We start from the raw sequence: 12,925 nt of genomic DNA on the forward strand, positions 1-12,925 counted from the left end.
AGTTGATAATTCCACTAGAAAATGCTGTTTTGATTTCCAGAAAAGTTATTTCTTAGTAACACTGAGACCTTGTTATTGTTAGTGGAACTATGTTTTCTCCATTTTGACTACCACAGTCATGTAATGGCTTCACTGAGACCTCCTACTTTGAATTCATGGTGATACCTTGTGCTGACTTGTGTTGCATACAGCTGTGCATCAAGCAGATACATTAGTGCAGATACAACTCCATCTGACTGTTTGCAACAGTGGGTAAGGGCAGACAATAGGGATGAACACCTAAGTGATGAATAGGAAGTTATACATGCAGAGTACATCATCTCATTTCCCAGCAGTGTAACGCTTGGGTTCTAAGCCAGGTATTATGATCTTATATCTAATAGCCTTGATGAAACTTTTCTTCTCCATGGTTCTTCAGCACAAGCAGATATTTATCACACATCATGCTCAGTTAGAATATACTGCCGGAGGCTCAGAGCTATGAAAACCTTGGCAGATGGTGGAATAGCCAATGGAAGGAAGTGTAATCAAATGGAGAAAGAACTAAACAGTTCAAAGCAAAGCAAAATGAAAAAGGCAATAAATAAAGCAGGGAACAAGGCAATTAAAACTCTGTTCTGTACTTTTACCGTAATAATGTTTATGTGATGACTGACCTTTAATCAGGAGACACTTAAAAATTTACGTTGGAAAATAAAAGCTGCATTTGGTTACCTTTGGGATTTAATGTGGAATCTACCGTTCATTTTCGTATTTTGATATGTGTAGGCAGAGGAGCTTCACTGTATCCAGTAGAAGCAGATGGACACAAGTGTTTTAAGGGGCCCTGCTGTATAGTAGAGGTAGGACAGAAGAGATGGGACTTGTTTTGATCTCCATTTTGCCAGTGGAGCTATAGTGCTGCAGAAGCTCCTAAAGAAAGCTGTGAGGCCTGGTCTCCAAACACAGGACCAACTGGTATTCAACATGGCCAGAGGGGCAGGAAATGAGAAGCAGTAGGCAGATGAGTACGGACAGATTGGAGTGCTAGAGTAGGTTGTTTAAGGATGGGAAAAAAAAGCTTATTGAGAAAATTAGGAAGAAAGACCTAAGGAAGAAAAGTTAAGATGATTAAATTAAGATAACTTCTCAGAGAAAGCTAAAACGCTTCATTCAAATTCATCAAGTACTTTCTAACATTTCTGTTGCATTACAAGATTTTAGTTACTGTAGAGATGTTGCTGGTGAGATATACGATTATACTATAAAGTACAAATTTGAATATAGGCCATGGATACTTGTTTGAATGGTTATAAAGACTTATTTCCTTTGACATGAATTGAAATACGTAATGTATTTCATGAACAGGGTTTAAAAGCTTTTCTTTTAACACTTTAGATGCCTGTTTTAAATGTACTGAAGATTTTCTACAGAGACTTCCACATGGAATCTGCAGACCTCTCTGTCAGGATGTTTTCCCAACACCAAGTCACAATTTTCTTTCTAAGTTGAATTCCATTATGATTAGTTATACCACTCTAAATAGTTCTGTTTACTTAGTGTTTACAGTCCTTAAATATCTTCAGACCATTACTTGATCTTTGGTTGTTTCCTAGCTGACTAGACCTTGTTTAATTCTCTCTTGACTTTTCAAAGTAGACCTGTTGTAATTGCTTTATCATTTATGTTGTTCAGTGACTTCCAAAAATTTTCAGTAAGGAAGTGTACAGTGCAAATACCAGATTTTATTTTAATTTATATTTTATTCATTTTATTTTATTTTTTATTTTTTCTGATGTGGTACACCCATGAATGCTGTCTGAACTTCTTCCCTTTAGGCATGCAAGTGCGTTGAAGATTTACCTCTGATATTGACTCTGCTATTGTACCTACAATGTCAATTTTGAGTTGATAATTGTCATACATCTCTCTTGCTCAATCTTTTTCCCCTTACAGATAAACTAACTTGAATTTCCCTACGAAGTTCTTATTTCACTGATGATGTTGGTGTTGCTAATTTGCTGTGTCCTTTATATGAATTCTTTAACCTAAGAAATCTGTTCTGCTTTTCCCTTTAGAACTATTTGTTCTTATTATTGTCTTGCTATCCAAATTCCAAAACTAAAGTCTGTCTGTGATTTTGTTACTATCTAGCCATCTGGTACCTAAGCATCATGGTATCTTGCTGATTATAATTTCACCTTACAGGTTTTCAATTATTTGAGATTTATGAGCATTGCTACTATCCACACAAATTGAGAGGGAGATTTTGTACACTCAGTTGCTCTGATGAAAAATAATAGAGAATATAAACAGAGTGCTATTGGAGTAGTGCTGTTTGACAACACTGATGAAACATTATAGGTGGTATTCAATTTAAGGCACCTACATTTAGTGTTTTTGTGTGTGCAAAGCACAGCACTGGATATCTAAAATTCCCTTGTTATTCAACATATTTATAACTACTATACCCCAGGAGGTACGATATTCTCATGCCATAGAGCTGTCTTGCCTGCAGCTGCTCTTTCAAAATGGTGAATGTCTTCCAAATAAATTGTGTGTTTGTCTTTTAGCACTCTGCAGGTGTCTAGGGTATATGAAAAGGCAGTAACTGCTTATGTTTAAGCTGTTACTCATCAAAACTGAGTATCAAGTTCAGGGTTAGCCATGATACTTTTCATACCATTTTTGTGTCTTCTGTGAACTGATGAGAGAAAGCCAAGAAAAGATTAATTCTATTTAGTGGCAGATTCTGTATTTTCACAGTATCAGGAAAGTGAATCTTCAGTCCTGAACTAGTTTGAACTAGTCAAATTAAAAGTGTACTTTCAGTTTTCTTCATTACATAAAATACGAGCTATGACACAGCTGCTCTCAGAGTGTATGTATGTATGTCACATATACACTTCTGTTGAGGGCTCTGTGAAGTTGAGGAAGGAGGACTTTTTCTGACTTTAATGAAAAAAATAGGTCTCAGTGTGTAGGTTGTAGACTGATAATCCACAATGTATTTGCCATTTAGAATATATGTTTTTAAGTTAGAGTTTTGTGAACAATAAGCAAGTATGCAGTTAGGTTAATATAAGCGAATAGAAGGAGATTATGCAAATTGTCAGTGATAAAATAATACATTGCTACTTTTTGATAAGTGGAAAAAGAAGTATTTCGAATGCTGGTTGTCATAACTTACAGAAACTTGCCCAAAGAATTGCTAGGCTAATAGAGAATCACATGTTGATTCTCTATTTTGTATCTTATCCGTTACAGCTTTTCATTGAACAAATACAATGAACATGTGCTTTATTTCTTCTGAACAGTATTACAAGGTCTAGCACTGAGTTAAATGTGCAGTTCTTGTAAGCTGAAAACTCTTGCCATCCTCCATTCATCTTTCAAATTTTGAAATTCAGTTCAGCCAGGAAATTATCTTCTGCTATTTCTTTTCTACTCAGAAGGAGAAGAAAGGGAAATTGCATTTCAGAGATCTAAAATATGAAATAAAGTTTTATTTATATAGGACTACATCCTACAGGAAGTCACACAAACTTTTTGCTTTCTTTGGAGTAGGAATAAAAGGACAAACTTTTAAAGGCATTTTGGCTTGGTGAGTTGCTTCAGCTACCCAGGAGCTTTATAAGAAATCTTGAAATGCTACACTATTTACAGCTAAAGCTGATTTTGCTAGAACTGCCTTGAGCATTAAAAGAGCATTGCTTGATAAAGAATCCATGTAGGACAGAGACCTAGAATTCTGTTTACTTCTATATTAAACATTACCAGCTGGCTCTTTGGGCATCTGCTCAAACATCTTTTGTGAAGAGGGCACAGAAAGTACTCTCTTGTATCTAACCAGTAAATAATTTTAGCTCTGTTTATTATTCCCAGACAGCTCTAACTTACTTGAAGGAGAAATCAGACATGAAAGTTGCCTTCCTTGTATTAAAAAGGTTCTGTTAGCTCTTGTACACTGGTGTGGAAATTCCCCTATTAAATTTTGTACTGTTTTTTAGACTGAAACTCATGTAGAAATGGGATTATTCATTCTTTCAGATCAAACCAAGATCAGATTCTGGACAGCTAACATTGAGTAGTCCATTTGTGTGGGGTTTATCAAATGAAATAATTTTTCTAAGTAGAGTTGAAAGTTACTACCTGTTGAAAGGCTTCAGCCAAATAAACTGAATTTTATAGCACAATTTCCTTTGTTGTTTTATATATTTTCTCAAAAAACCTTTCTTCTAGCTCATTTTCTTCATTGGAATGGCATGCTTTTAATGGAATTAAGTAGAATTCCCTGTTCTTCAGTAGCTTGTCTCTGTTTCAGGGTTCTTTTAAAGCACTGTTTAATTTTGCATAGATAACTTGCTATTTTTATAGTATATACTGAATCCAATCTACTAAGAAGTCTCGGGCATACGTTTGGGATTCTGTCTAGGTTCTCTTGCTCTTCAAATGCTGATTTCTAGTAAAGCATTCCTGAAATTCTCTTTTCATCTCATGAAATATTTAGTATTTCTTTTCTTTGTTCCAGTCATTCAAATTTCTTTTTTTTTTTTCCTACATGTATAGCCTGTTATGTACTTCTAAGTTCATAGCTAAGTGGTTACTATTGAGAATGGAACTTTTATTATTATTGGAATTTTTATTATTATTTGGAGGTTGAACTAGATGATCTTTAAAGTTCCCTTCCAACCCAAACCATTCTATGACTCTGATTACTTAGAGATATTATAAAACGAGCTGCATAATGTATTAGAACATGCCTTGTTCATTAAAACTTTTTTTTCTGTAACTAGAAATAAGCCTTTAAAACTCCTGGCATCCCTCAGCTACTTTTGTGGAAGGAAAAAAAAAAGGCGAAAAATGATGTCTACATATGTAGGTCAATTTGTTCTTTTTTTTTTTTCCTCTACAGAATGGTGAGTAAAACAATATGTTTGTTACATTCTCAAGTACAAATTCTAAAATAACTGATTTTCCTTATTGTCTGAAAAGATTCACTGAGTTAAAGTTTGGAGGCTGCAAACTTTAGATGCAGAACTGAAAATTTATGATCGCTGAAATTTAAATCTTGAAAGTAAGATTCTAATAGTAATTACTGAAATGTTTGTGACCTAACATGAAGAGCTGGGATAACAGTTCTTTAGTGGGATTTTTTTTTTTCCCCTAAGTAGGTGTTTGAAAAATTGTGAATATATCTTATGAAAAATCACAAATCTTGGTTCCTTTTTTTTTAGGGTTATCAAGGATCAGCAGGAACTCCAGGTATCCCAGGAACTCCAGGGGTTCAAGTAAGATCCTATTTCATTTTCCACTCTACTCAGCGCTGGTATGGTATCACATTTAGCTCTGCATGCAGGTTTGGATGCCACAATATAAGGACATAAAAATATTAGAGAGTGCCCAGTGGAGGGCTGGAGGGCATGATATATGAGGAGCGGCTGAGGTCCCTTGTGTGCTCAGCCCAGAGCAGAGGAGTTGATGGCGGCTGCAGCTCCTCACAGGGAGCGGAGGGGCAGCGCTGAGCTCTGCTCTGTGTGACAGCGACAGGGCCCGAGGGAACGGCATGGAGCTGTGTCAGGGGAGGGGCAGCTGGGGGTTAGGGACAGGTCATGCACCAGAGGGTGGTGGGCATGGAACAGGCTGCACAGGGCAGTGGACACAGCTCTGAACTGATGGAGTTCAAGGAGCATTTGGACAGCACTCTCAGACATTGGGTTTGAACTTTGGGTGAACCTGCGTGGAGCCAGGAGCTGGAATCAAGAATCCTTATGGGTCCCTTGCAGCTTGGGGTATGCTGTAATTCCTGGAATTTGGAAATCTGACATAAATTATCATCTGATGGAGAGCAGAAAAGCTTTGCAGAGGCTTTAGGATATTATGGATTGATATGCAGAGTCCAATTATGTGACATTCAGCAAGAGTAAGTGTTGAGTCCTAGGTAATACATGGCTTATGGAAGAGTGTCTGGAAATTTGCCTGGAAGGAAAGCATGTGGGCAGTCTGGGGGTTGACAGCTGGCTGAACATGAGCCAGCAATGTGCCCAGGTGGCCAAGAAGGCCAATGGCATCATTTCCTGTATCAACACAGCGCTGGTGAAACTGCACCTCAAATATTGAGTTCAGTTTTGAGCCCCTCGCTTTAAGAAGTATCTTAGTTGCTCAAATATGTGCAGAGAAGAGAAATGAAGCTAGTAAGGGGATTAGAAAAATAATAGTGAGAAATTGAGGGAATTGGGGTTGGAGAAGAGGAGGCTGAGGTGAGACTTCATTGCTCTCTACTGCTACCTGAAAGCAAGTTCCCACGAGGAGGGCATTAATCTCTTTTCTCAGCTGACATGTGACAGGACAAGAAAACAGTCACAAGTGGCGCTAAGGGAGTTTTATCTTGGATATGAAGAACAATTTTTTTATGGAGAGGGTGGTCAAACATTGAAAGGGGTTACCCAGGAAAGTGGTGGAGTCACCATTCCTGGAGGTATTTAAGAGACATGGCACTAAGGAATATGGTTTATTGTTAAGACAAGGTAGGTCAGCTTTTTGAAAGGGCTTGGTCATCTTGAAGTTATTTTCCTTTGTATGAGTGATAGAATCTAGGTGTTTCTATGGTTCTGTGATTCTAAATGCTACCTACTCTCTCCCAGAATTCACTATTTCTCATTGAGAGCTGAGGTGCGAAGATTAAAAAAGGCTCCAGGGATAGCATGAATTCAGGGACAAAGCTTAGATGAATTGCATTGCGACTTACATAGCCTTGGGGTTTGCAGGTAGGTTGTCAGTTAGATCACAGATGTAATCATTGCTAGTCCAAGGCCTGTATGAGAAGGCCTCACCTGGGGCTTGGATATTTTCATTCTGATCTAGAAGCCAAGCAGTAGTTCCTTTTGTTTTAATTTGCACTGATAACAGTGATCTTGAGTCATGTCATGGGAATTGATTTGTTCTAGATGGTCCTGCTTGAGCTGGGAGATTGGACCACATGACCTCTGGAGGTCCCTTCTAACCTCAACTATTCTGTAATTAGCCACTAATCACATGTCTAAACAGAGATTTCAGATTAAGTCTAAAGTGATTGTAAATAATTCTTTCTCTTCGTAATGTTTAATTTAGGAGTCTTTACTGGGACAGTTACTGCAAAACAATGCTGTATTTTACCTGTAACATGATCCAGTCTTGCTGAATAGTTGAGAACTTAATTTGTTCAATTAAATATCTGAGAGTATGATAGGATGAAGAGCCACACTACAACACAGCATATGTGAAGGCTGTCTGATGGATATTTGAAAGGAAGGGGACATCAGTACGATCTGTCTGACAATCCTTTTTGCCTGTGGTGCTCCTCAGTTATAGCAAATAATAGTTTTGATTTTCCCAAGTCATGGATTATGAGCGTGCTGAATTCTCACGTTAGGTATGTTTCATGATTATTTTTGCTTTAGTGTGTAGTTATCAAAATGCTGTGATCAGATAATTCCCTGGGTCATATTGCATTGCATATCTAGGTCTCATTCTGTGTCATAGCACTGTGTCTTAATATTTCAGCTGTTATTTTTTTTTTCCTCTCTTAGGGACCACGTGGCTTACCAGGTATCAAGGGAGAACCAGGAAAGGATGGAACAAAGGTAAAACCCAATCAAACAAACAAAAAAAATGCAATTAAGCGAATTCTTATTCTTACATCATTTTGGTTGTACAATGAATAATACCAGTATTTTCACAAGAATCCTCTGTGAAATTCTGAATCTGTTCAGTTTTTTTTATTAAAGTTTATATAGACATTAGTGCCACCAGTAATGCCTTTATTGCTCTGAATAATTTACATTTAAAAAACATATGTGCATTTAATTGACTGGTACTTTGATATAGATGTGTCACAGTGGTTTCTTTCCATCTCTTTTCACCTTTTTTTCTCTGTAAGTGATCATCCAGATGAGCTGGGTAAGGATGTTTGGATAACATTTTTTTTTGTCAGAAAACATGGGCTAATTAAAACCAAAGGTTTTTTTGGAAAAAATTCTAGCTGAGGTCTAGCAGGTACCTTGTTGATTTTGACAGATGTACAAGCTTATATCTAAGTCCTGTCTGATAATCAGTATAAACTCGAGTCTGGATCTCCTGTATGCACAACAATTAAACCAGTCTTCAGCTGTTGGCAAGTCTGTTTGATATGTGAATATTTGTGTCCACCTTTCTGTCATATGTTTGCCCTGTAAAAAAGAGGTTTAGAAGTAGGTCTAGAAATAGAAAATAGAAAATAGGTTTAGAAAAGTTATGTTCGTTGAGATACAAGCTTATTTTCTTTCTCGTGTATTAAAGCTTCAGTGCCTCCGTTTTCTTTTTTTTGTTTGTTTGTTTTAAATGAAAGTTCATTTTCAAAACGGATTTTACTATAAAATTTCCTTCTTCTAAAGTTTCCAATCCTAATAGCAGGTCCATACATTCATTAACGTTGGGTAGAACTCTCTAGTGTATTATGCAAAATGAAAAATATGCTTCTGTGTTCTGTTGCTTTAGTGGTCTTATGTCAGTCTAATTGATCAGTCAGTATCAGGCCATGTGCTGAAAGTAAGATACTTTCAGCTGGTGACGAAAAATGCTATTCTCCTGGCAGTGTAAGTTGTGGCAGATAGAATATTTCCTAATGCTCAGTCCAGCCCTGTTTAAATTACGCCAAGAAACAGGGCTTCCACCACTGTTTTAGAGAACTTCTTCCACAATAAAGTAGGTCTTGCCATTAGAAATTTTTTCCTGATGATTAAGCCCAAATGTTCATCTCTTAATTTCATCCTCTTACTTATGAAGTTTCTACAGCAACTAATTTAAAACTTTCCATTGCCAAGTCTTTCAGTTTACCCAATAATTGAATCACCACCTCTGAGCAGAAATTAGGGTTCCATTCCTTTACAGCAGCAAGCAATGGATGCATAAAAGGTTTATTCTATGAGCTTTTCTAATTTTTTTTTCAGCTGTTTTCCATTTCTATTGCCTGCTTTTCCTACTTATTTGTTCAGAGATACTTTGATTGTATTAACCCACAAGCTTTCATTCCCACAGTTGTGTTCCTGTCTTGTGGCATTTGTGAGAGACCACTAGAAATCTCCTTTGGCATGGATTATTTTGATAAATACCACTGAGACATGCTACCATTTGTTTTTAGTCTTAGAATTTAAATATATATATAAAATAACTTCCTGGGCATAATTTATTATTCCTCTCTTATGGCTGAAATATATTATACAAATTGAAATATATCACTCTTTTTTATGTTAGAAATTAATAGAAAGATCCCGAAAACTATTTGGTGATTTGTTCTATTGGGAATGAAGTAGGGCCAGTCCACTGAGACTTTTATAGCTTCAAGTCAGCAGGTGCCTAGTTATAATTTTACCTCTTGTTGTAATACCTCAAGGAAACTTGCAGTCTAATAAATATCCTCAGTACCAATAGCAAAAATTCTGAAATTCCTGACATTTGTCAGCTGTGAGGACAATAGAAAGAACTGTTGTTCTGGCTTTTGTTTTCAATTACCAACTGCTTTTGCTGAAGTAGATTGTTTCTTTAATTGAAATCAGAACTCATTTGTCAAAGTGCCAAATTTTTATCAATTTAATCCAGTTTTATTTTGTTTATTTTTTAAAAAGAAAATACTTAATACCTTATTATTGATCTTATTGCTCATCCAGAATAAGCTTGTAGGAAATTTTATGAAGTCAGTAGGTGTTTGATATTATCAATAAGAGAATGGGATGGAACCATCCCAGATTCAGGAACATTCCTTACTCTTTGGGAATTAGGAGTGAGTGGAAGAGTTGTCACAGTTCCACAGTTTTCAAAGCTTTTTTCAAAACTTTTTGAAAGTTGCTGTTTTGGAACCTCAGTAAACCTTATTGGAAGATTACAGTAAAATGTTTAAAACGTTTCAGTGGTTACTTTTTATTTTCTGTATTAAATTGTGTTTAAATATTAATGAGCACACATCAGTCAGCATACCAATATTCTGTTGTTGATATGGTAATATGTAACATCTTTACATTGTTGACCAGTTAGATTATGGGTATTATTAAATATTAATTATTTTAGATATAAGGATTTGAAATATGTTTGCTTTTTTAGGGTGACCGTGGACTGCCTGGTTTTCCTGGATTACATGGGATGCCAGCACCAAAGGTTGAAAATAAAAACTTGTTACAATATTCTTATGTCTCATCCTACTCTATATAGCTTTTAAAGAAAGATAAGTGCTTGTATGCAGTACTTATGCAGTTGATGAAATAAATTAACAGATCTGATGTTGAAGTTGAAGGGTAATACGTGCTGCAGGCCTTGATTAAAGGCCAGTTTTCATTGCCTGATTATCAGGCATTATCAAGCAATGAAAACTACCTGTGGGGTTTTCTTTTCCATTTTTGTTCTGTTATGTGGAATTTTATGTGAATTACTTTGAACTTCAGTTTTAAAGTACTTAGAATCTTCTACATCCAAGTAATGTATCAGGAACTGAGAAATAATCATAGAATTTTCTTGAAGTCATTCAATTTAAGTGACAGGATTTTGACGGATATCTCCGGTGTAACCAGAGTAAGTTTTTCATATGTATGTTTTCCATAACATCATCAAACATATCTTCTATGTTAATATGCAACTGGATTGACTTCTTAATTTTTCCAAATCTGTTTTTTCAACATTTCAGATAAGGTTTTCATTAAAGTACAGCAGTTCATAGAGAGCTGAATTTTCATTGAAGTAGCAACCTGTAGAAAGTAACCAGAAAGTCAAAGTGCCTTATGCTCAGTTTCCATTGAAATGAAAAGCAATAAGCTTGTGAGTTGTGGAGTTCCTCGGCTTCTTTCCTAGGAAAGCTTGGAAAATTCAAGATTTGCTTTTACTTTCTTGATAATTTTCTTTCTTTATTTTTTATTTTCTATCAGGTACAACACTTTGCCTGCTTCCTTTTACATCATCTGCTCTCTATATTACTTTGTGTATGTACATATACTTGTGCATATATCTACTTCTATTTCTAAAGTCAACTTATTCACACACATTTTATCTAGGGAGAAAGGGGCCCTAAAGGTGACCAAGGACTGCCAGGGATATATGGAAAAAAGGCAAGTAAAATTATGAAACAATGTTACTGATATGTGTGGTGGGGTTGTTTGTCACATTTTTTTCCCCACTTCTGTGCAGCATTTTTACTCTGTCCCAAAGATGCCTGCCAGCAGCACTGCCATTTTGGCTGCTGGACCCAGCTGTGCGCTGCAGTGGAGCCATTGGAGCTGGCTGTGTGTGGCATGGGGCAGCCTGCTGCCAGCACCTGGGCACCTGCACCCAATACAATATCATTTATATTTTATGAAAGCTGTTGTCGCAGAGAATTTAATTCTGCATTCCTAGTACAGTCATCATTCCAGTGAGGATATGCTTTTGTTTAATAACAATGGTATTTGGATATCTTGATAACTCTCTTCATCCTTTTGACAATGTATTTATGTAACTCATTCTAATATAACACAAAATGCACATAAATATATTTTTACAAATGTGTCTATGCCTTTAATAGGGTGTATATATATTAATAATATTGCAAAACAGTCTGGACTTTTTAAAGTCCATAAAGCATATTTACACTTCTGAAATGGATCATAATTATTAATCAATTCCTGCCTATGTTAAGAAAGGAACAGACCTTCCACAATTTTTCAGAATAAGAAATAACATATGAAAATGCTGTTTAAATAGGTTGAATTTGAAGCATAAGCATTTAGTATTATTTATTTTTGTTGTTGCTTTTCTTAGGGATCAAAGGGAGAGAAAGGTGATACAGGGTTTCCAGGAATGCCTGGGCGATCCGTAAGTTTTACCCAGACAATGTGATGTGCCTTTAGCTTTTTTTGTATGTGTTAATTTACCTACTGATGACTGTTAACTGTTGCCACAGGGAGACCCTGGCAGAAGTGGGAAAGATGGATTGCCTGGAAGTCCTGGTTTCAAGGTATTTACAAATATATACTCATATATTGAAAAAGTCTTAAATAGCATTCCTGTTTGTCTACATATATTTAGTTTATTCTGTGGAGAAAAACTAGAAATTAAAACAGTATTGGGAAATGTCAAAGTTTACTGCAGTGACTGGGCGCACTTCATTGATTTCATTTAGTTTGTAAACAGGAGCAGTAGGTTTTATTAAGAGTGTATTAGTGATCATCAAAGATTTGTTCATCTTTGGGACTTTTTTATTCTCTGCCAAGCATGGAGGTGACACAACTACCCTGTGTAGTTTGTATCATCCAGAACTGTCTTCATTACGAAAAAATTTTCACCCTTATTTGCATAAGGGAGTGCATACCTATATTTTATTCAGCTGCTGACTTAAGTACTAAGAGCACTCATAAATTTGCAGTGTTACTTGCTGCTTTTGGGTACCCCAGGTGACCTGTGATAGCCATTTTAGAAGGACACAGGTCTTCTCTAGGTGATATCTGCCAGTCTGATGTGGAAGCTCTGGCTTCCCTGCGGCACCTTAGATAGCACCAGGGAACTGACTCAAGCCCCTCATAACTGCCATGGCATCTTAGATCTTAGAAAAGCACGTATATGTGTCTTAATTTGTAGTTAAAGAAACAAGTCAGTTCAAATTTTTTACTTGTATACAACAATACAGCACTGCTAGTCTAAAAATTGCCCAGCATATCTGAAATAACAGCCTTTTAAAAGTACCATGAAATTTAACTCCAATGTTATGTAAACTTCTACTTTCATTTCATTTTGATCTTCCACGCCATTTATACTTGCCTGCAAATTTTCATTACTAACGTATATCTACAACAGCATACTTTGACACTTGCAACTGTCTCAGGCAAAGACAACTATACAGATGTTCTTAAAACAGATAGTTAGATTTATGCATGTGGATATAGCTGTCTATGTTCCCATTAAAGCCAGAGAA

The 12,925-nt window shown here is 36.2% G+C and overlaps 1 protein-coding gene across 1 annotated transcript in view; it reads left to right on the top strand.

Moving 5' to 3' along the window:
- COL21A1 (collagen type XXI alpha 1 chain) overlaps positions 1 to 12,925 on the top strand; it is a 101,453-nt gene that overhangs the window by 49,505 nt on the left and 39,023 nt on the right. Inside the window, exons 11-16 of the mRNA XM_085217884.1 lie at positions 5,217 to 5,270; positions 7,548 to 7,601; positions 10,093 to 10,146; positions 11,034 to 11,087; positions 11,776 to 11,829; positions 11,918 to 11,971. Coding sequence (XP_085074010.1) covers positions 5,217 to 5,270; positions 7,548 to 7,601; positions 10,093 to 10,146; positions 11,034 to 11,087; positions 11,776 to 11,829; positions 11,918 to 11,971 — 324 coding nt within the window. The remainder of the gene's footprint in view (positions 1 to 5,216; positions 5,271 to 7,547; positions 7,602 to 10,092; positions 10,147 to 11,033; positions 11,088 to 11,775; positions 11,830 to 11,917; positions 11,972 to 12,925) is intronic.

The sequence above is a fragment of the Meleagris gallopavo genome, chromosome 2, assembly GCF_905368555.1.
Source record: "Meleagris gallopavo chromosome 2, MGAL_WU_HG_1.1, whole genome shotgun sequence".
In the NCBI taxonomy this organism is placed as follows: Eukaryota; Metazoa; Chordata; class Aves; order Galliformes; family Phasianidae; genus Meleagris; species Meleagris gallopavo.